Source organism: Mirounga angustirostris, unplaced genomic scaffold, assembly GCF_029215605.1.
Source record: "Mirounga angustirostris isolate CCGP_5_RB_7025 unplaced genomic scaffold, mMirAng1.0.hap1 SCAF_8, whole genome shotgun sequence".
Lineage (NCBI taxonomy): Eukaryota > Metazoa > Chordata > Mammalia > Carnivora > Phocidae > Mirounga > Mirounga angustirostris.
Window position 1 is genome coordinate 71,216,842 of NW_026991716.1, and position 24,883 is coordinate 71,241,724.

General features: G+C 39.3%; 1 protein-coding gene across 5 annotated transcripts in view; it reads right to left on the minus strand.

Moving 5' to 3' along the window:
• UBE3D (ubiquitin protein ligase E3D) overlaps positions 1 to 24,883 on the minus strand; it is a 155,745-nt gene that overhangs the window by 20,182 nt on the left and 110,680 nt on the right. Inside the window, exon 10 of one of the 5 annotated variants that reach the window (XM_064597812.1) lies at positions 3,116 to 3,137. The exons of the other annotated variants lie outside the window; for them this stretch is intronic. Coding sequence (XP_064453882.1) covers positions 3,132 to 3,137 — 6 coding nt within the window. The 3' untranslated portion in view covers positions 3,116 to 3,131. Of the gene's footprint in view, positions 1 to 3,115; positions 3,138 to 24,883 lie in introns of those variants that run through there. 5 annotated transcript variants of the gene reach the window in all.

A 24,883-nucleotide genomic window follows, 5' to 3' on the forward strand; every position in this document is an offset into this window, starting at 1 on the left:
GCCCCTCTCTCTCTTTCTTCTTCTGGGATCCCAATTATTCTACTCTTGTTTCATCTTATGGTATTGCTTATCTCTAAAATTCTGCCCTTGTGATCCAGTAGTTCTCTTTTTCTCAGCTTCTTTATTCTCCATCATTTGGTCTTCTATATCACTAATTCTCTCTTCTGCCTCATTTATCCTAGCAGTTAGAGCCTCCATTTTTTTATTGCACTTCATTAACAGCCTTTTTGATTTCAACTTGGTTAGATTTTAGTTCTTTTATTTCTCCAGAAAGGAATTCTCTAGTATCTTCCATGCTTTTTTCAAGCCCAGCTAGTATCTTTATAATCGTCATTCTGAACTCAAGTTCCAACATCTTACTAATGTCCATATTGATTAGGACCCTGGCAGTCGGTACTGCCTCTTTCTCTTTTTTTTTGAGGTGAGCTTTTCCATCTTGTCATTTTGTCCAGAGGAAAATAGATGAATGAGAGAACAAAATGCTAAAAGGGTAACAATGAACCCAGAAAAATATACACTGAAGAAATCAGAAGAGACCTGAAACCAGGGGGAAAAGAAAGGGAAAGAAAGAAAAAAAGAAAATGATCAGGCTGGTGAATAGATCAGAGCCACACACTAGATTTTGGGTGTATTTTGGTCTGTTAGAAGAAACTGCCTCCCAAAATTTTAAAGAAAGAAAAACTTATATATGTACAAAAATAAGGGCAAATACGATGAAGGTATGGAATATGACTGTAAAGATGAAAATTATACAAGATTTTATAAAAGGTATTGATAAGAAGAAGTTGGTTGAAAAAAGAAATTAAAAAAAAAAAGGAGAGAATGTGATCAGGCAGGAGACTAGAACAAAGCCATACACTAGAGATTTAGGGTGTATTTTGGTCTGATAGAAGAAACTGTATTCCAAAATTTTAAAGAGAGAACAACTTATATATATACAAAAAACAGTTAACTACAATGAAGGGATAGAATATGACTCTAAAAATGAAAATTAAAAAAGATTTTAAAAGAAGGGATTGATAAGATGTTGGCTGAAAAAGGGAAAAACAAAAAAAAAAAAAAAGAAGAAAGAAAATTTTTAAAAATTATCTTTGAAAGACTAAAGAATCATGAGGAAAAAAGCCATGAATTCTATGTGCTGTATTCCCCTAGTGCTGGAGTTCTGCCATTCTCACTGATCAGTAAACTTGGTCTTGGCCAGCGGTTCTTGCTGATCTTCTGGGGGAGGGCCTGTTGCAGTGATTCTCAAATGTCTTTGTCCGAGGCAGAATTGCCCTGCCCTTGCCGGGGGCCAGGCTAAGTAATCCTCTCTGGTTTGCTCTTGGTAGCTTTTGTTCCCTGCAAGCTTTCCGTACAGCTTTGGAGGACGAGAGTGAAAATGGCGGCCTCCCAATCTCCGCCCTGGAGGAGCCAAGAACTCGGGGCCCGCTCCTCAGTGAGTCCCCAGAGAAAAACAGTCAATCACTCCTGTCTCCCCGGTCTCTGGACCGCACTCCGTGCTCACCCAGCCTGTGACCGAGCATTTCTATCTCTGGCACCCAACCCTGTTTGGAGTCTCCAAACCCAGCAGGTTCGTGCAGTGAGCTTTCACATCACTCCTCCTGGGGGTCGAAGGGGAGTCTCCCTGGATCTGTGGCTTGTTGGGTCCCTGCTGGAAGAAGAGTGGCCCGACTGTGCTGTGGATCACAGTTTATGGCAACCCCAAGCTGAGAGCCCACTCCTTGGCTCCGTCTCTGCAGCCGGCTTCCCTGCTCTGATACCTGGGAGCTCTGCTGCACTCAGGCACTCCCAGTCTTTCTGTGACCCCGGGGGTCCTGAGACCACACTGTCCCAGCGAGGGTTCCACCCCCCACTTAGCCACTGGAGCGACGTCCCTCAGCAGAGCCAACTTCTAAAAGTTCTGATTTTGTGCTCCTCTGTTCTATCACTTGCTGGTAGCGGCTGACGGAGGTCCCCTCCCCCCGCGGTCTATCTTCCCAAACTTCACCTCAGATTCACTTCTCCGCATGTCCTACCTTCCAGAAAGTGGTTGCTTTTCTGTTCAGAGAGTTGCTGCTATTCTTTGCTTCAATCTCCTGTTGCGTTTGTAGGTGTTCAGAATGGTTTGATACCTATCTAGCTCAATTCCTGGGACCAGACGAAATTTAGGTCTCCTACACCTCTGCCATCTTGCTCCTCCTCCTGTCTTTTAAATCTTAAGTTCCTCTTCTCTCCTCTTTTCTCCCTTTGCTTTTATGTTTCAAAGAAAGCAGATCTTTTGTCCTGTCGGGTTTTCCATAGATTGGAATATGGTGATGGTTTTTGTAGCTTTTCGTCATTATGAACTCATGGATTTAAAATATATCTGATATGCTTTAATCCAATGCAGTCATTCTTCTTATTGATACTCAAGCTGTACTATCTTGGTCAGTGAGAACCTCTCCACCTTGGAGCCTGAGTATCCTATTGATATGATCCTAGTAGTTTATAATAGTTTTTTGTTTACTTACTTTTTTTTTTCCTTCTGGTAGGAAGGATTCAGGAGGACTCAGCCTCATCTTACATTATTTCTTATCCTAGACATAGAACTAGACATAGAATCAGCCATTTCCCCAAAGAGTCTGGTTCCTTTAAAAAGGGGATGGTATTTAGAGATCAAAACTACAGATTGCACTTTGTACCTGTTACCTCATGTATGCATGCATACACAAGACACTCTCCTGGGACCCAGCATGTTCCCTTTTCAAAGTTCAGTGAGAAAACACCGAGCTTCAAGCACCCTTGCATTCAGAAACCAGGTCCTAAACAACTCAGAGATGAATCTTTTCGTCTGGTCAGCCAGGGGACAGGTTAAAAAAAATACCACATTAGCAACAAACTATTTTGGTGGACAGAAACTAAAAACAAAGAAAGCTCATGAATCCCTTCCTTTTCCATTGGAATTAAAGGAAATAGCGTAGTTCCATTTTGAGAACTTAGATGGAAAAAGGAATCTTTCTACATTTTTTTTTTAACTAGGTAAAGACATTCCTATATGAGTAGAAGAAAAATGCTTCCAGAAAAAGACTCACCATGAACCTCCTTTGGACATAGAATTATGAAGGTGACTCACTGCCTTGTGTGGGGACAGGTCCCTGCTGGTAATTTGTTTGTCAAAGCTGTGAAAGGATGACATAAGGCTGATTGTTGTGTGAGGCTGTGGGCATTCGAAAACTATCCCAAAGAAAATAGAAATAGTTTTGTATACTTGTCTGGCTAATTAGGAGGAGTATTTCTGACCTCACTAAAGGAAAATACTCTCTAAGCCTCACAATATATTTGGAAACAGAAAGGAGAACAAAAAACAGAAGGGTATGTTTCACAGTACTTTTTATAATTTAGACCAAATTTATTCAGATGGCAAAAGGTTTCTCAGTCCCTGAGGCACAGTAGCAGGTTCCTGTAAAACTACTATGTGGGGGCCGGGGGCTTAATGGGGACTCCTACAAATTAACCATAAAACGACTTAAAACGCCACTTCAAAAAAGAAGATGAATGACCAAAAAGCATCTGAAAAGCTATTCAATATTCTAGGTCATCAGGGGAACACAAACAAAAGTCATAATGAGATAGCCACCAGAAAAGTTAAATAAAGAAGACTGACAACTCCAAATGATGTTGTGGATGATGACTTGGAACAACTGCAACAGTCAGACACAGCTGCTGGGAGCATCAAACGGCATAACCACTTGCAGAAGTGTTTGGCAGTTTATGAAAAGTTAAATGTACATCTACCCTACAACCCAGAAATGCCATTCCTAGATATTTACAGAGAGAAATGAAAATATGTCAACCAAAAGACATCTACAGAATATCTGCAGCAGCCTTTTTCAAAGTAACCCCGAATCAGAAACAAGCCAAGTGGCCATCAACAGCAGGATGTATTAACAAATTGTGGCATATTCATACAATAGAACACTATTCTGCAACGAAAAAGAATAAACCACTGATAAATGCAGAAACATGGATAAATTGCAAAAACAGTGAAAGAGACCAGACAAAAAAAAAGAATACACAGTGTATGATCCAGTTTATGCAGAGTTTAAATACAGGCAAAATGAACCTAAGATGATAGAAATCAGATACCCTGTTTTTGGAGGGTGGGTGGATTAATGAAAGAGGCCAAGGAAAACTTTCTAGAGGAATGGATATGATCTGTATCTTCTTTTCTCAACAGTAGTTACATGGCTATATATCAGTGGTTCTAAGCCAGGGTGATTTTGCCTCCCAGGGGACATCTGGCAAAGCTTGGAGGCACTTTTGATTGTCATGACTAGGGGGATGCTACTGGTGTCTAGTGGGGAGAGGCCAGGGATGAACAGGACAGCTTCCCTACAACAAAGAATTATCTAGTCTAAAATGTCAATAGTGCCAAGGCCAAGAAACCTAGTATATATACAATTGTCAAAACTCATCAAACTGAAAAGTTAAGGTCTGCACATTTCAATAAATGTTAATTATTACTGAAAGAAGGAAAGAGAAAGAGACCTCAATAACTCCCTCCTCACCCCCAAAATGTAGTTGGAGAATATTGGCAAAAAAAGAATTTCATATTTTAAACTTAGGAGAATTTACCTGCTCAGTAAATGCATTTCATATCCAAACTGTACTCAATTAATGTTTAAAACAAAAAAATATTGAAGGAACTTCCAGTTTCTGGTTCCACATGTGAGGAACTTAGAAGTTGCCACTCCATAAAAACAAGTAAAAAGCTGAACAGACTGAAAAACCAACAACTCTTCTTGGGTCAATATGAGTGGGGAGGACACAGGGCAAACCACTGCCTCCAAGATCAGAGAGACAGAATACCAGGAGCCGTGGCTTACTGGAGCAGAAACTGCTGTGGGAACTAGTGTCACAATAGGAAACCTGAACTTGTAATTGATGAAGTGCTGGAGGCTCAGTGTGGACATGCCTGAGAGCTAAAGACTCCAGGGGGATCCATTATAATGAGCATCCACAACTTTGTGAGATTGACCTCCTAGGGCTCTACCACGTTCTCACAGCAAATATCAAGGGGAAAAAAATCCTCTCATGCTTCCAGATTGGGAAGGGGGAAAAGTTCTATTCAGAAATACCAGAGCGCACTCTTCTTCATAACAAGATCTGTCTTCTGGGGAAACAAGTTAACCACAGCCTAACCTGCTGGGGTATTATCAGAGCCTAATTTACCTGGGGAAAGGAAAATAGCCAACTCTAGTCAGCTCTAGCCATCCTGTCCAACCTGAGGGGAGAAAAAAAACTGAGAAACAGTTGTGTAGTTCACAGTCCAGAGGCATAGGCTCAAAAAGGACTAAGACTTAATTATAGGACCATAGAACACTTCCCCTCTTCATGCACCTCACCACCATATTCTTAAAGGCCCATCTATAGCAGTTCCTTTTACCCAGTGCATCACGTCTAGCTATCAAGAAAAAACTACAAGGCATACTAAAAGTTAAAAACCAATTTTGAGGAGACAGAGCCAGGCATGGCATGAAGGAATTATTATTCTGAGAATTTAAAACAATACTAATTAATATGCTAAGGACTCTGATAAAACAGAACACACAAGAACAGATGTATAATGTAGCAGAGAGATGGTAATCCTAAGAAAGAAGCAAAAAGAAATGCTAGAGATCAAAAACACTAACAGAAATGAAGAATGCCTTTGATGGGGTTTATAGTAGACCACACTCAGCTGAGGAAAGAATCACTGAAATTGAGGCTATATTAATAGAATCATTGAAAACCAAAATGCAAAGAAAAAAGACTGATAAAAAAAAAGAAACAATAACCCAGAATATCCTAGGACTGTGAGACAACTACAAAACATGTAACATATGTGTAATGAGAATACCAGAAGAAGAAAGAAAGAAACAGAAGAAATAATGACTGAGAATTTCCCCCAAATTAATGTCAGACACCAAACCACAGATCCAGAAAGCTCAGAGAACATGAAGCAGTATAAATGCCCCCCAAACCCCACTATACTTGGCCACATCATTTTCAAACTACAGAAAATCAAAGATAAAGAAAAGATCCTGAGAGAAGCTGGGGGGTGAGGGGACACTTACCAACAGAGGAGTAAGGGTAAGAATTAGATCCGATTTTTCATCAGAAACCATGTAAAGAAGAGAGTAAAGTAAAATATTTAAAGTATTGAGGAAAAATAAACCCCACCAACCTACATTCTATACCCTGCAAAATTATCCTTCAAAAGTGAAAGAAAAATAGAAATTTTCCTCAGGAAAACAGAAGTTGAGGGAATTTGTTGCCAGTAGACTTGCCTTTCAAGCAATGTTACAAAAGAAGTTCTTTTTTTCTTTTTGGAGAGAGAGAGCACACAAGCGGGGGGCGGGGGGGCGGTGGCAGAGAGGGGGCGGAGAGAGAGTCTTAAGCAGACTCCACATTCAGGGCAGAGCCCAACTCTGGGCTTGATCCCATGACCCTGAGATCATAATCTGAGCCAAAATCAAGAGTCAGACACTCAACCGACTAAGGCCACCTAGGCACCCCAAAAGAAGTTCTTTTGAAGGAAAATGATATAGGTCAGAAACTCAGACCTACATAAAGAAAGAAAGAACACTGAAGAAGGAGTAAGTAAAGGTAAAATACAACCTTTTTTTAGACTGGTCTGATAACAGTTTGTTCAAAAAAATAATAGCAACAATGTATTTGATTATGTATGCTTATGCATATATCTTGTGTGGGTGTACGTATATATAAGTGAAATGAATGACAGCAATGATATAAGTGACAGGAGGGATGGATTAGGATTGTTTTGTTATTCTAAAGTACTCACACCACCTGTGAAGTGGTATAGTGTTATCTGAAAGTGGACTTGCATTAGTTGTAAATGTATATTACAAACTCTAGGGCAACTACTAAAAAAAGTATAACCGCCGTGCTAACAAAGGAGAGAAAATGCAATCTTACAAAATGCTCAATTAAAACCATAAGAGACAGAAAAGGAGTGGAAGACAAAAACAGGAACAAAGAATACAGGCAACAAATAGAAAACAGCAACAAATTAGTAGATATTAACCCAACTATTATAAATCATCACTTTGAACATCAATGGTCTAGATGCACCAATTAAAAGACAGAGGTTGTCAGAGTGAATCAAAAATAAGACCCAACCAAATGTTGTCTATAAGAAACTCACTTTAAGTAGAAAGACACATATAGATTAAAAGTAAATGGGTAGAGAAAAATATACCTTGGTAACACCAATCAAAGAAAGTAGGAGTAGCTATTATTTTCAGACAAAGCAGACATGCAAGGACATTATCATCATGATAATGGGGTCAATTCTCCAAGAAGACCTAACAATTCTAACCATGCATGCATACAACAACAATGTAGGCTACATGGGGCAAAAACTAAGAGAACTATATGGTGAAACAGATGAATCTACTATCATAGTTGGAGACTTCAACACCCTCTATCAAGAAATGGACAGATCCAGCAGGCAGAAAATCAGTAAGGACAGAGTAAAAAGTATAAAGAAATATAAATCATTAAGAAAAAGACAGGAAACCCAATTTTAAAATGGGCAAAAGACTTGAGTAGATACTGCACCAAAAAGATATCCATGTGGCCCACAGACAGAGAAGGTGCTCAACTTCATTAGTCACTAGGGCAAATAAATTAAAAGCACAATGAGCTATCACCACATTTACCAGAATGGCTAAAACAAAAAAGACAGAAAATACCCAATGTTGTTGATGATTTAGGGGAACCAGAATTCATACACCCTGGTGGGAGTTTAAATTAGTACAAATACTTTGGAAAACTGCCAAATATCTACTAAAGCTGAACATCCATAATTTTCCTCCTCGGTAAATACCCACCAGAAAAGAACACACAAACACCAAAGACACCATAGGGCAGTTCATAGTTGTACCACTTGCAATAGTGACAAACTATAAGCCCCCCAAATGTCTGTCCATGGAAGAATAGATAAACTACAGTTTACGCTCATAAACTAGAATACTATACAGCAATGGGAACAAATAACGACTGCCACATGCAATTGTAATGTTGAAAAAAGGCAGACACAAAGGGGCACCTCTTGTATGATTCCACTGACAGGGTATTTTGGAATAGGCCATAGTCACGAACTATGACAGAAGTCTGAGTGGAGGTTGCCCTTTGAAGGACAGGTTCCACACTCTATTTATTATTTCTGATCTACATGCTGGTTAGATAGGTGGACCCACTTCTTAAAAATTCACTGACAGGAGCTCCTGATTGGCTCAATCAGTTAAGCATCTGCCTTTGGCTCAGGTCATGATCTCGGGGTCCTGGGATGGAGCCCCATGTCGTCGGGTTCCCTGCTCAGCAGGGAGTTCACTTATCCCTCTCCCTCTGCCCCTCCGTGCCCCCTGCTTGTTCTCTCTCAAATAAATAAAATCTTTTAAAAAAATTCACTGATGAGTATTTGTGTACTTTCCTACATGTTATACTTCAATAAAAACTTGACTTATAAAGTATGAAAAAAATACTGGGGGAAAGATGGATGGGGTCTGGGGAGTCATTTCAATAACTCTTTTCAAACATGCCACGGGGTGCAGCAGGCATGGAGCAGGGTGACAAATTGCAAAGGGGTGTCACTTTGTCCCACAGGTCACAGGAACAGGCTGGCAACGGATTTGTGTGGTTCCATCTGAATCTCAGAGGAAATTTCCAGTACAGAGTAAAAAGTTCGTAAGTGGAAAGAAAAATGGATCCAAAAATGTAATGCTGTGAACTAGTGTATGGTACCAGTACTATTAACTCTGATGTTTGCAGAAAACAAGGAGCTCATGACTTGGGTTACAAAAGCTGAATTTCATAAACATTTTTTTTTGCTTGGGGGAATCTGAACTGTATAATACTAGCCTTCCTGCCCGTGATTTTCAGGCCTTCCCTAATGCTTACAGTGGTACCTGGAATACATTCTCTGATAAGCCTGGAGGCAGCCCTCAGTCAGCTTTTCCTATTACCTGCACACCTAAGCCATTCAGGAGATATTATTCAGAAATGCCTCTGGAGGAGATGCTGTAGAACTCCTTCAATATTCTGGCCTTCTCCCCTGCCAAGAACTTTTTCTTTAAGTTTAAGTTAACTGACTTTTAATATAGGAAATCCACGTCTGCTTTCTTTCCCTTAATGTAGGAGTTGCTGCCTCAACCTTTCGGTGGGGCAAACTAGAACTCCCAAGTTAAAAAAATGGTCCAGGAAAACTTCGTCACTCACTCACTCTCAGAAGCCTGATGTTCTATACTTGTCTCTAACCCTCACGTTGATTCTCCAGGATTCGAGGTCTATGAACAATGAAGCCCATTTGCTAAATTATTTTGGAAACCTGACAACCTCACACTGTGCAGTTGTTCCTATGGGCACATCTGCTGCACAGTAGGGGAATGAAATTTGATGCAGTCCTCCCCCCACTTCCTAACTTTACTGTTTAAAATGGCACTGAGTTTTAGAAGTGGTAGGTGGTGGACAAGAAAGGCATCCTTATACTTTGGTCACTATCCTTGACATATTCAAATACTCCAGCTTTATGTTCATCATCGATTAGACACTTGAACCACTGAATTCAGAGAGCTACTTCTTAGAGAGGGACTCAAGAGAAAAAGCATTAGTGATTTTTAACTCTCAAACCTTACACATGATATAGCTCCCTGGTATGTCCCACAGCCCTTGCTCATGCACACAGACACTGAAAGGGAGACCACATGCCTCTTCTTGCTGACACTCGGTGTTTGTTTTCCCAGTAAAACCATTCTTTTACCACCTGCCCCCAAAAACCAAACTTGCATGTGGAATGGTGATGTCTTATCTAAATCTCTATATATCCCTGTCCTGCACACAGGATGCTTTCAATACATATTTGTTGGCTGGAAGGAAGAAATGATTGAATTAATGAATTATGTAACTAGAATCCAGGTTTAGCTAATTTCTATAGGAGTATCAAAGAAAATCATGTTTTCTAGGATGGAGCTAAAAAGAGATTGGGAATTCTATATTTCCCATCCCAGTACTCCAATAATTCTACTATGTTACCAGAAAAAGCACCCTGGCCAGAAAATGCCTTTGCTTGGAGCTTTGCCCAGCACTGCTTCATAGGCCTCAAAGTTGAGACCAAGGGGCAGACACCCTCACTGCTCTTCCCAGCTCTATGAAGAGCTAACTATCACTAGTGGGGTCCTGAGGATTCCGGGGTGATTTTGTTTCTTACAAAAATTATTTGTTGGGGTAACACTGTAGGATTTCAATTAGAATCTGGGGATAAGAGTCTTCATATTGAAAACAAGAACCTAAAGATGGCCTCAATCATCAAGTGCTTTAAAATATAGGGATCAGGCAGGCGGCGACACTGACAACGTGAAGATTGTTCCAAGTGTTATTCTGAACACTGAGGCGAGTCTGGTTCTTAACAATGACCGTGGCTAGCCGGTTTTTCAAGTGTTTGCTTTCCATGCATATTTTGTGTCATTCTAGTCTGTTTAACTCAAAAGATTTAATCCCACAAGATCACCTATAATTAGAGAGTGATGATGCATTCTTAGAAGACAAATATAGACACCACAGAGGTGATGCATCAGCAGTCTGAAAATAATTAATGCTTATCCTCACAAGGCCACCTACACCAAGACACTTGGGAACAGTTCACTATTGCCATAATGTCATAGAAGGATGGCAAAATCATTTTTCTTATCTGCAGAAGTAGGTCACAGCAAGAACATTTGGCCAAAATCCCCCCCAACACACACACAAAAATACCCCAAAACCCAGAGTGGACATGAATGGGTTTTGTGACATAATCTTTTAATTTTTCAACTCAGTGTGAGAATGTAAGACGTGATCATTGGTTCACGCTCTACTCTCTAAGTATCTCCCTACATGATAATGGGACGAGAATGAGGCTTTGAAATGCAATATTTGCAAATACAGCAAAAAGCCCCATTACCAGAATGCTGCTTCTGAACTAACAAGAGCTGGAGGATTTGAGGCAGCCACTGGTTTTGTTGTTGTTTTATTTCCATTGACAAGAAAATAAAACCTATCATCATAAATTAGCACATCTATCAGGAGTCTGAGCTAGGCAAAATATAGTCATAGAGGCTAAAGGTTACAGCATTTCCAGCAACCTTTTAAACTCAGCATATGGCACGCGTGGGGTGGCATTTTTTTTCTGTCTGTATGTCTATTTAAACTCAACAGACAGACCTTGCAAAAACAATCTGAGTTGTGTGCATTGCACTCATGCTGTTGCCTTCTGAATAATAAAAATACCTTTCCCAGTGCCAAGGAAGAGGGCAGAAAAGAGGGACGGATGGTACTGGGAAGGGGGACCATGACATTGACATGGATGACTCTGTAATCTCAGGAAACTCATCAAGAGCCCGAAATCCACACTGCCTAAGGCTTTGTCCTGTCATCAGTCAGAAAGACACAACACCAATTCCCACATCAGCTGTTTTTCCAGGTCACTGCTGAGGCTCTTTACAATCAGGCACTTGGGCTCACAGACTGACTGACACACCCTGCTTCTTGGGGAAGAGATAAATTATCTCCAGGAACCCAGGCTTCTCTCCTAACTGTGTGCTCTTATTGACCTATATTTTTAAAGAAATTTGTTCTAAAGTTGTGGTAAGGGCTAGAACCCATTCTTTGGCTCCAATTCTGAGGTACTCATTTGGTGCAGTCCTTCCTCTCTTCCCTGCAAATATACTAAAAAAGCTTTCCTCTTTCCTTTTTTTTTCCTTTCTTCTTGCTTAGAGCAATTCTATTTCATTTTTTTATAGAATATGATTTTCTGTGTTCACTTTATCATTTTTACTCCTCTTAGTGTCATTAATGACCTTCGAGCTTAGTTATTCTCTACCTTCTCCTTCCACATTCATCCTTATTTTTTTCCCCCATTTTAGCACTGAAGGACAATTGTACAATGAGTAAATTGTAAAGTTGTGTCACAGTTCCCCTAGGGACAATCTTCTTCCTCGAGCTATTAAATTGGAAAACGGTTTTTTAAAAAAACATCAAGGTTTTGTCAACAGAGCAGGTGCAATCACTACAATGTAAAATTAGTCCTTTTTCCAACAAAAGTGGTGTGATACTTTACTTGTAACTGCACAAAAGGATTTAGGAAACGTAATATAAAAAACCTACCAAGAGCTTTAAAGAGTTAGGTGCAAAGTTACATGATATTTTGTTCCTACAGTGTAGATGATAAAGCCAGACTGGCCTGGAATGCTGTAATTTTGCTTTCTGGATTCACTATTGCAAGATCAGTTCATTTAAACATTGAAAACTGACCTGCTTTTTACTCACACACACATCTGTCTACTCACCTGTCCAACATATTCAATAGGTTCTTCCAACGTGCCAGAGTAATAAATAAAAATAAAAATAAAAAATCTTTTTTTTCCTGAGAAACATGTCAATGGTTAGCCTCTATTCTAGACATATCTGTCACTCACTTCAAAGATCATCTCATAAACTGTGTTTACCTGAAGAAAATGAGAAGCAGTAATAATAAACCTCCCTGCAGGCAGATTCATGAAGGCAGACGTGGATTCACAGCACTCTGTAAAACCCATGACTGTTTCACTAGTTATTAACTGGCAGCCTGGTGGGCCTGGACCACAGTCTGGGGGAAAGGCTCTGGGTTAGATTCTTGCTCTGTGGTTTGCTGCTTGTTTGGCTTTTCTTAGCCCCTCTGAGCCTCAGTTTCCTTCTGTGAAAAACAGAACTAGCTGCACCAGTCCCCACAGATGAAATGAAATCCACACATCTTCTATTACTGTGCCCATCTTGAAGTTGATGCTCAATAAATTGTAATTTTAGCGGTATCATTATCATGACTGAGGTTTACAGGCTAGGAGCAATGATTGCCCTAAACCAATGAATTCTTTTCTTCTCAGAAGGGGAATGATAAAGTTGATTTCAAGGAGACACAGGTTGAAAATCAGTGTATCCCATGTATTAGCCCTGCCCCTCCTGAGTTGTGCTATTTCTCTCACCAAGCATCCCATTTATTATCTCCATACATGGCCCTCCACATGAGCACCCAATTCACTGACTCTTATTTGCCATCATTTTCTTTTTCTCTCTCTAGCCCAAACTTGTTTAGAGATAGCTGAACACAGGGAAGTAGTCAGCTACTTTACATGAGTCAACAAAAGGGAAGGTGATAAATCAATTTTCTTTTTGCTTAGGGATGGAGGTGAGGAAAATGTGAGGAAGAGAATAATAAGGATGTAGGGATAACTGGGCCCCCAAAGAGAGGGACTTAATGATCCAAGCCTAGCAACAGAAACTGATGCTTGGTTGTAGAGAGGACTATTGATTTCACGTGTTCACCTCAATTTGGTTTGCAAAATTACACAACACTAGAGCTGGAAAAGATGTCAAAAATAATTTAGTCAAATCCCACCTTTTTAAAGATAGAGAAACTGAGGCCCAGAGAAGTCTGAGCTATCTTGCTGAAGGCAACCCAGCTAATTGCTGTAGAACTAGAACATTCTAAAATCTAGGTTTCTCACATTTTCATTCCAAGAAAAATTTAAAATGACTAGGGTATAGTGTGTTTAGGTGGTTGTATCTGTTTGTTTGCTATTGTGTTTATGTCTAGTGTGAAAAAGATTCAGTCTGACTTTTAAAAGGGGTCTGGACTGGGCAATTTACTTCATGTGCCTGGTGGTGGTGGTGAGCAGTCCATGAATGCCCTGAAATTGCATGCAAAATTTTAAGTGGCATAGAGGAAGGGCAGAGGGAAAGAGAATCTTTTTTGTTGTCGTTGTTAAAGATTTTATTTATTTTTAGAGAGAGAGGGAATGTGAGTGAGAGAGGGGGAGGGGCAGGGGGAGGGGCAGAGGGAGAGGAGGGAGAGAATCCCAAGCAGACTCGTCAGTGAGCCTGGAGCCTGAAATGGGGCTCGATCCCATGACCCTGAGATCATGACCTGAGCCAAAATCAAGAGTCAGACCCTTAACCGACTAAGCCACCCAGGTGCCCTGTGGATGTGCATTTTCCTAGGAATAAGGTCCAAAGCTTTGACATAGTCTCAAAAGTATCAGCAAGCAAAACAAAGTTAAGTGCAGTGGACTGGGGAGAGACAAGAGTAGTAAGACCAGGGGTTTCCAAGCTGCTGCAGGCTGGGATGCTTCCAGTGCAGACATGGAGGATGCGGGGTACGGAGAGGCTGGCTGGGAAAGCAAACTCTGTGGTCTCACCTTGCTTTCCAGAAGGGAGGCTTTATTTTAAACCTGCTTTCCACATTGGTGTTCTGCTCGGTTTGCTGAAGGGAAGGCTGCTGCTGCTGCTGGCAGTAGGGGGAATGAAAGCCACTGCTGGACCATGTTCTATAACATTTCAGCAAAGATGCGACCCTCTGCCCATTTAAAAAAAAATAATCTTCAGCATTCTGCCAAAAGCCCCTTCCCCTGACTCTATCTCTTGTTCTCTACTTCCGTGTTTAACAATCAAGGTATCTCTTGTCTTCCCCATGTCTTCATGAACACCTGCTAGCGGCCAGAAAATGAGGACCAGAAATTGAAAGTGGCTGGAAAAAAGAACCAGAGTCCATCCTTCTTACTCCGTGAGGGTAAGAGAAATCACTTTTTTCTTTTTCCTGGCTTCTCACAGGATGATCTTCATTCCAAAGGCCTAGGTGCTGCTATAGCTATATCAGAAACCCCAAGTGGATGGTCCACCTTTTTCTTTATAACCTGAGAAAAGTTCTCCCCTTCATTTTTCTCAGATAATAAGGAGCTGAGAGTATATATTTAGAAACACATAGTTTTAAGTTTTATAGAATGTTCAATAACTTGGGATGGGGAAAAATGAGAACTAGCAAAAAGCAATAAAGCTTAGAAAGCAATATATTTGGTCATTTTCACCCAAAATTAGAACTTCATGCCCCTAAGACACAAGCCTAGATAATGTTGTTTGTGTTACATTAACCTTAAGCTATAATATGGCAAAAGTAGATTACAGGAAATCACAAAAAACAGTTACAACATTAGCAGCAGCTAGCAGGAGTATTTTGGCAAGCAATCACTCCTACAGGTTGAGTTATAAACATCGAGATCATGGCCTGGGCCTGTGTGACTTTTGACACAATTCGCATATAAATACATGACTTCAAAAATAAGTACCATATAGAAAAATGGCCATCCCACAAGATATTTTATTTGAGGTTTGATGTTTCTCTTGTTTTGCATTTTGCCCTTCACTTACCATGTTTATGAAGGATGGGAGAGCCCCAGGGTTGGAGGGGTAGTGAGAGATCAGTCAGTTCAACTCCACGTCTCCTGCTCTCCACAACTGTAACCGTTTCTACTTGTCAGTATGGTACACCCTAGATTTAGGATTTTCAAAGATAATCTCTCATTGACTAGCTGGGCCTACACCCAGTGATTTTCTGGGTATTGTGAATTATATTATAAAAGTATAAGATAGGGGCGCCTGGGTGGCAGAGTCTGTTAAGCACCCGACTCTTGATTTGAGCTCAGGTCATGATTGTGAGATTGAGCCCTGTGTGGGGCTCCGCTCTGGGCATGGAGCCTGCTTAGGATTCTCTCTTTCCATCTCCCTCTGCCTCTCCCCCCCACATGCTCTCCCTCTCTCAAATAAATAAATCTTTTTTTTTTTAAAGTATAAGATAATGTTCCTGTTTTTGAGAAATTTATGATCCCACTGGCAACCCTAGACAGACATTTAAGCAACTGTTAGTCATTCTAAGTGGTGGCAACCAGAGCAGGGGGGTGACGAAAACACACATGTTAATATTATTGCCTTCTTTGGTATCCTTTACAGTAAGTAGCCAATATGAGGTATATAATGTATAATGTAGCTGTTGCACTAGAAGAACATAACATAACGTAACATAGCCCTGGGCTGCGATATAAGGGGCCATGTCTCTCATAGTAATAGAAGTAGATGTTCAAAATTAGAAATAGAAGGAAGAGTCACGGAGATAAAAGTAACAACCATTTATTTAGCATTTATTATATTCCAAGTATTCCCTAATATATTCACTGACTTTATCATTACAATACCCATAAGGTAAATAATACTATTAATATATGGATAAATGAACAGAGGCTCAGAGGCATGTCTGCCTGAGGTCCTACAGCCAGCACATAAAAGGGGCTGAGATTTCACACCAAACCTGTCTGATTTCTAAGCCCATGCTTTGATCCCAACTCCTCAGTCCTGTTATTTCCAAGATTCTATAAATGTGTTAACACACCTATAATGATACCTTGTTCAGTTATGAAATATAGCAAAGCTCATAAAGTATATAGACATTTTTGCAGAAATTCTACTGACATCTCAGTATGTAATAATTTTTTACTTTTCAATATTAATATATCGTAAAGACTATTACTAGAGCATCTTTAAGATAATGAAATAGAGGACCATAACATATACATTATATTTCGTTTCTGAAGGTTCATATCATTCAGAATACATTCATAACTGGTACATTGTTTTGTTATTTTATTTAGCTCTGATGAACGGGACAATGAGATGAATTCAAGATATTTAAGCATTGGGATGGCTAAATTCAGTGTTGGTGGGTGAAGGCAGATACAAGTCTGATGTATTTAATGGTACTGTTATAAGAAAGTAATTGTAAACAACCTCTACACACATTTCATGAACAACTTTTAAGTAGGAACAAATACAATGGACTATCTTCAGTATAAGGAAAGTACACTTATCACAGTCCCATCTGCTGCATGAAGAAAGTCAGCTAAAGGTACATTCACTTCTGGACGCAGCAACTAATTCATGTCATGCCTGGGCGTGTTCAGCCAGCCCCCATAATGCCAACTTTATTTAGTTTTAGATTATTACATTTTAGAAGGAACCTTTCACTTCATCTACCCAGCTACCCAGTGTCCCATTCGAAGTCAGGCACTACTTACTAAAAGCCGGTTTTCTACAGATTGAATCTGGAGATTAAGGCTGACAGTAGAGAAGGAGTACACGGGGCCACTTAGAGAACAAAGGAAAGGCTAAGCTTCCGCCTCAAAAATCCTGCGTGTGAGCCTCCTTTTCTAAAGGATGTCGAAAATGACATTTCACATGGAGAACTTTCTCCAATTCTCATAAGGAAATGAATTTCCACTTTCTCCTGACAGATTACAGAAGCTCAACAGAGAAGAAAGGACACAGCAAGGAGGGCAAGCCTGGTGCAAAAGGCAGCAGCAAAGGCAGGAGGAGAGGAAGTTAACTTCTTTGTTTTGGCAACAGTTTTGTATTTGCCTTTGAGGCATCTTTTAATTCCTGAAAGCACAATACTCATTGGCCCTTCTCCTAGGGAAGTAAAAGGAAAGAGCAAGCAAAAGACCTTGATGTCCTGAATCTTACTGTCATAGGAACTCTACGATTTGAGCTTCTCAAAGTCATTTTACAAATGAGAAAATGATGGCAAGAGCTACTAAGAAACATACCTGAATTTACTCGATGAAAAAGCTGACAAGACCAGAGCATTTTCCAGAAAAGGTTCCTAGTTTAGCTTAGATAATTACAGTGCTGTGGAAACATAAGGTTTGGGGTAACAGGATGACTTAATGAGACATAAACTAGCATACCATCTTTGCTGCTACGGATTCCTTTGCAAATTTTAAGAGTTTTCACTCTCCTTGCCATTCCCCCATGCATAGGAAAGGCAGAAAGACCCCAGTGAGTTTGAATACTGGCCTCCCTTACCCTTCCTTGAGGCTAGAGTTTCCAGAGGCAAGGGAACGGGGCCACCCCACAAGGAGAAAGCAGGCTTCCTGAGATGCAAGTCGGGGGAAGGGTGGGTTGGTAAGTTCGAGGGGTGGCCCTGTTTTTAGTGTCTGGCCTTAGAAGTATCAGCCCAGGGAGGGCAGATGATTATAAGGATGCCAGGGGAGATCCTGAAGGCAGCAGCACGGGTCTCCGGAACTAGTCTGACACCAAGGGAGTCAAAACACCAGGGAAACTGCCTACTTTTGAATTTGAGCTGAGTGTCTTACCAGAAATCTTTTTTTTCTGATTTTCCTGGACTGACAGAGACTGGCTACTTTAGGGGAATGAAAAGTTGCTTGAGAAAAACACACATTGTTGTCTCAATATTTATTCCCTAACTGGCAAACAGGAAACAGTGTCACACACGAAAAAGAAGGTCCACTGAAAACACTGACTACCTGAGAAAACAGTACTTCAAACACTACCACATGAAATTATTGTACTAAGAAATTTTCCACATTTTCTAAGTCTGAGTCATAACATTAATGTTCAACTGGAAAAATATTTAAATTTCTAAGAAACACTTCCACTGAAGGAAGTATGTATTAAACTATAACCAAATACCACGCAGTTGGCTGAAGTTGAGAGAGAGAAGTGTTTTGGGATGACTTATGGAACAAAAGGTATCCACGTCTAGCAATTAATCTCTCAAGTCCTTGGCCAAAGTTTCTCTTCTCATCCAAGCTGACAAATGTGTTTTGGGATTTGATAGCCAGAAAAATCCTTGGGAGGTATTTTAAGAGTAATTTTTCTTAGAGGAGGCAAAGGAGTAAGGAAGGCAAGGTGAACTGCCTTCAGTATTTCTTTGATATGCTTATCTTTTTAATACATAACAGCACGCTGATCTGCAACAACACAATTTAAATGGAAATTTAAGATATATTACACATTTTGCTGTTTTTCAAAACAGCAATGCACCAAGCCTAAAAAGATTTTATCAAGCATAATTTAACCTTTTCTTGATGACCCAAGGTTAGTACTATAAATTACCTATTAGCTGTGTGATCTTAGGCAAATCACCTGAACCTTCAGCATCCTCATCTTTACTATGGGAATGGTAGTATCTATCTTATAGAATAGTGATGATGGTTTAAATGAGATCATCCCTGCAAAGCACTTAGCATAGAGCCCTTTACACTATCAAGAGATCCAAAATGGTAGTTACTGTTTTTTACTGTATTTCTCTGCTCAAGATTGTGATCTAGAAAACTGAGTTGACCTCTAAGTTTAACTTCTGAAGTTACCACATAAAATTGAAAACTTATATTCTCTTTTAGGAAAAAAAAAAGATCGTACTCCCTTTCTTCCAATATGGTAGACTTGAGGTCAGAAGCAGCCCTCAGTATAAAAGACTAAAAATGCTGAATAAATATTTTAAAAATCTTAAGTACATAGTTGAATTGTCAGGAGAATAACCGAATCCTAGGAGGTAGGAAAGAATTCTGAAACCCTTTGGAAAGCCAAGGCTGAACAAAGAGTTTTCCCAGAGGACTCTGCTCATCCTTGAAGGTCTGGACTAGAGCATGAGCTTTAACCTGTGGAATGCTGGGGGTCAGAGGACAAGCCTGGAGCCCTGGAAAATAAAAGGTTGGATCACAAGCCCTTGAGATATCTGCCCCTCCTTCCCTGCCATTCCCCCATGGTAAATGAATTGGAAAAACACTCTGCCTTCCAGAGGCAGACAGTAGACGAGGCTATTTGCCTGCCTCAGCCTTGGTCAGAGTCTGGCAAGGAGGGTGGAGAGAAAGGCACCTCTGAGAATTCCTAATCACAAGCCTACTCTTAGGAATGTTTGGGGATAGAATTCATACTATTTATGGGACTTCACAAATAATCCTTCTTGCGGGAACATACTTTCAACCCAGGCTTCAAAGAGCTCCCACAGATAAATACCAGGGAGAATGTGAGCTCACAGTCATTATCACTTACCTACTTTGTGAGCACAGACAACTTTGAAAATATTTCTGTGACTCAGTTTCCTTATGGAACAAATGTAGATGATAATAGTACTTATCATAGGGACTCCTGAAAAGATTAAATGAGTTACTATGTATAAAGTGCTCAGAAGAGTGACTACCACATAGTAAATACTCAATAAATGTTAGCTATTATTAAATGATATGAGAAACTATTTATGACATAAATGAAGAAAGTAGGATTTAACATTATACACAACCTGATTCTGGTTTTGTAAAAACAACTGCCCTCTTTCTCCTTTAAATTGCCCTCCTTACGCCCAAGCATGCCTGCAGAGAAAACGCTGGAAGGAAATACACCAAAATGCTAACTCTGTAGGATATGACTTGGGAAATTCATTTTCCTTTTAGATCTTTTAGTTTTTAAATTTCCAACAATCATTATATATTTCTTGTAAAATTAGAAATACTTGAAAAAGAAAAAGAAAAAAAGACTCCTGTTTCTTCTAGTTGAATCCCAGTACCACTCCCCTCCCCCATGCTAGCATGCTCATTTTCTTCACAGAGACCCAGTTTAGCCACATAATTTTCAGGTTAGTAGGTAAGATACGAGAAGGATGTCTAAAGGAAAAAAAATATCAGAAAGGAAAAATTGGCAGGTTCCCATGTCATGGAGGAGAGAAATAGTTTCAATATTTCCATGCAGAGAAACAAATTGGCTAGTGATGGCACTCATGTTAAAAGCCAACAGAGGTTTGGGGGGTAAGGAAGATGAGTTTTTATCCCCTCGGTTTTAGCTTGCTTAGCTTTTGTGATTAACGCCCACAAAGTCAAGATGTCCTATATGTATAAAGACAAATATTTGAATGATAAGGGCAAGTGATACAGTTATGTCTGAAAACAAAGTCTACTTTAAAAAATAAAATACATGATTTGAAGAAGGAATAATAAACCAAAGTCACCTTTCTTGTAATTCAGATATATTTTAGTCTTTATGAATCAATCTACTGTAACAAAAATGTCCCTGGAGTGCTGTCATATTTTCTGCCTGCCCAGCACCTTCTGAACACCCTTGAAATGTTTGAAGAATTTCTTTCTTTATTGGTCCTACTCTCCTAGGTCAGAGCCAGAAAACTTGTTTCCCGGGCCTTCCATGAAGCCAGGATAGCATGATGGGACCAGACTCTACCAATCAGATGCCCTGCTCAGCACTTAGCTTGGGAAGTAACTAACTTGAGAAGGAAATAATGGAGAATCCATCCTACAGTGACCATGGAGGGAAGTATCAGACTTTCTGAGGGTAGCATGGTAGGGTCTCCTGGATAAGTGATGTAGTGATGTTTTCCCTTAAACAGCCTGGTTGGTGTACTGGGCTCTGTTCCTGGCTGCACACGTAACTACCAGATATCCTTTAATAAATTCTGCTTCCACTCAAACTAGCCAGGGTAGATTCTGTTGTTTTCAAAGAAACCAGAAAATACGAGGAATAACAGTAGATGCCCCTCAAAATTACAGAAATATAATAATAAATATATAATATAAATAAAATATAATAAATATATAATAAATAACTAGTCTTTTCATTGACTGATTGGTCCTTTGTTCCTACTAAGTAGAGATGAAATTCTCATTTACAGGTGGGGAAACTTCCCCAAGATCACACAACTTGTAAGCACATGGTAGAACTGGCATTCAAATCCACATATTTCTGACTCCAGAGTCTGAAATCTTGTAACTGACATAAAACCTCTCCCCTGACACAACCCAACAGGGGATATAAAACAAACATCCAATGACACTTCAAAAATACTTCCTAAACAGGGAAATCCCAGTGTGCTATACCCAAGCCCTTTTTCAGACCTTTCAGTTCACTTTACTGTGACTTCTAAACTGAAATGTAGAAATGGAATGAAATCCATATAAAAAGTGAGTAAGAATGGAAATTTGGTCAGATGCTGAAATGGATCCTGGGAACCACACATATGAATGACTTTCTTTTTAAAGCCAATTCCTATCAATCACTAAAAACAAAACAAGACTACAAATCTCTCAGGGACATCTGAGAACATTATTAATGATGTTACATATATCATAAAAAGCAGAGGAACAGGAAATAATACGAATTTTTTAAAATACAGTTCAACTATATCCTGATTTCTGTAATCAGCTCTATATTGCAAATTGCCACTTCATCATGGTAAATTTGCAAATGTACTGGGAAACTTTAAAAGATCTTTTAACACCTGTTTGAAGGAGACCAACCACCTTATTTTAGCCCCTCTGCACATTTAGAAAACAAGATTCATTTACCAAGTCCACTTAAATCTTAAAACATGAATGCATTCAGTGATAATTTTATTTTGCAGAGTAGAAAGAAACACAAGGGAGCTTCTAAATATTGGCTCTCATTATACTTCCAATTATTTCAATTATTTCAGATTATGCATAAGGCAATTTCTCCTTTGACAAAATGCTGGATAAAGATATCCAGGGGACTCTAAATAGCAGCAGTCTTTGTACATATGGTAAATTATGTTCTTGGGGGGAACAAAAAGCTCTAAGTTAGGTGATGTAATATGAATTTGATTTTCTTATAGAGACACTATTGTAACAAAGCCTTGCATAACTAAACCTAGTTTGAACTTTATATGTAATGACTATAAACATCTCATTTATATTTATTTTTTTTATTCTTATGTTAATCCCCATACATTACATCATTAGTTTTAGATGAAGTGTTCCATGATTCATTGTTTGTGCATAACACCCAGTGCTCCATGCAGAATGTGCCCTCCTCAATACCCACCACCAGGCTAACCCATCCTCCCACCCCTCCCCTCTAGAACCCTGTTTGTTTTTCAGAGTCCATCGTCTCTCATGGTTCATCTACCCCTCCGATTTCCCCCGCTTCATTCTTCCCCTCCCGCTACCTTCTTCTTTTTTTTTTCTTAACATATATTGCATTATTTGTTTCAGAGGTACAGATCTGTGATTCAACAGTCTTGCACAATTCACAGCGCTTACCAGAGCACATACCCTCCCCAGTGTCTATCACCCAGTCACCCCATCCCTCCCACCCCACCCCCCACTCCAGTTTGTTTCCTGCGATTAAGAATTCCTCATATCAGTGAGATCATATGATACATAAACATCTCATTTAATCAACTATTTTGCAGTATTTCAAACATAATTCCAAAACAACAAAATGGCAACCAAAATAATAAAAACATCCTACTATGATTCCTGCTTGATTTTATGATAAAAATCAGAAATGGCATAATCAGAACCACCAAAATAACAAACCTTTTATGGAGAAACATAAGATGTCCATTTAGCCTACAAACCAATAAACGCTTTCTTAAGGATTTTCTTACTTCATAGGAATGAGTGGCTTTTCAATAGCCATATTTAACCTGCATGACCTTAGGCCCTGATCACACTGGATAAATTCTGACCTAATGGAACTGTTTATCTTATCGTAGAACTAAGACTTTTGGGAAAAAAGGGTTACTTCATACTTTTTGAGAAAATATCATTTTTGCTAAGCTTTTTTATAATTAAAGACCTAGATATGGGCTTTCTAAAACTAAAAACCAGAAGATTTCCAATTTTCTTAAGATTCCAGCTCCTTAACACCACCAGCTATTCTTTGAACATTGATGTGAAGACCCTGGAGTCTTTAAAAAGATGAAGATAACCAACATTTACTTCCTCAGCATTTTTCCATCCATCCTTCCCTCAGAATGTGAATTCACACCATTACAAGTTCAAGGCTCTGAAATAAATGGTGGCCAAACTGAAAGACAATTAACATGAAAAATTTCCACCTCTACCTCAAGGCTTACATATTATCTTACATATTATAGTAATAAAGTAAACTGCCCTCAGTCTGATGCCTTCTTGATTTGTAACCAGCTACCTCCTGGTCCCCACTCTCAAAAGGAGCTTGGCCAGCCTCTAACACCTCTCATCTCTAGTTGGCACCAGTATGTTTCCCTTCTTAAGGCTCTAAGGATAAGCCTTGGTCTAGTCCCCCATCTTGTGGGGAATATTGTTACTTTATTTTTTTGGTTTGCTACCTGATATTTTAAAACTTTTATTTTGAAATATTTTTAAATTTAGGGAAGAGTTGCAAGAAAAGTACAGAGCATGCCCATATGCACTTCAACCAGCTTCTCCTAATATTAACATCTTACATAACCACACGGTAATTATCAAAACCAGGAAATTAATATTTGTATAATATTACTGAGTAAACTACAGATCTTATTCAAATTTCACCAGTTTTTCCACTATCATTTTTCATTTGTTACATTTACATCCCTAATTAATTTGGGGTTTGTTTTTATATATGGTGTGACATATGGATCTAATTTTATCTTTTTCCAAAAAGCTACCCAACTGTTCACATCAATATTATTCACAATAGTCAAAAAATAGAGACAACCAAATATCCAATAACTGATGAATGGATAAATAAAATGTGATATAGCCATACAATGGAATATTATTCAGCAATAAAGACTGAAGCACTGATACACGCTATGACATAGAAAAACCATGAAAACTATGCTCACTGAAAGAAGCCGATCACAAGACTACCCTGTCATCATTTTTTAAAAACTCTGTAATTTCAATTTATGTGTCCCCTTCCACCCAGGAGTTGTTTAATAAGTGAATTTATTAATATCTAGGTATAAAGGCTTTCCTCTTTTTTGTTTTTATTGGTAAACAATGGCTTTTAGCATTAAAAAGTGTCCTTTGTCAGGTTTAATGCTCTGTGGCTTAAATTCTATTACACACACACACACACCCACCCACACACACACTGGAATATAATGCAACCATCAAAAAATATGAAATCTTGCCATTTGCAACGACGTGGACGGAACTAGAGGGTATTATGCTAAGAAAAGTAAGTCAACCAGAGAACAACAATTATATGATCTCACTGATACATGGATTTTAAGAAACAAGGCAGAGGATCATAGGGGAAGAGTAGAAAAAATGAAACATGATGAAACCAGAGAGGGAGATAAACCATAGGAGACTCTTAATCTCAGGAAACAAACAGAGGGTTGCTGGAGGGGCGGAGGTGCAGGGATGGGGTAACTGGGTGATGGACACTGGGGAAGGTATGTGTTGTACTGAGCACTGGGTATTATATAAGACTGATGAATCACAGA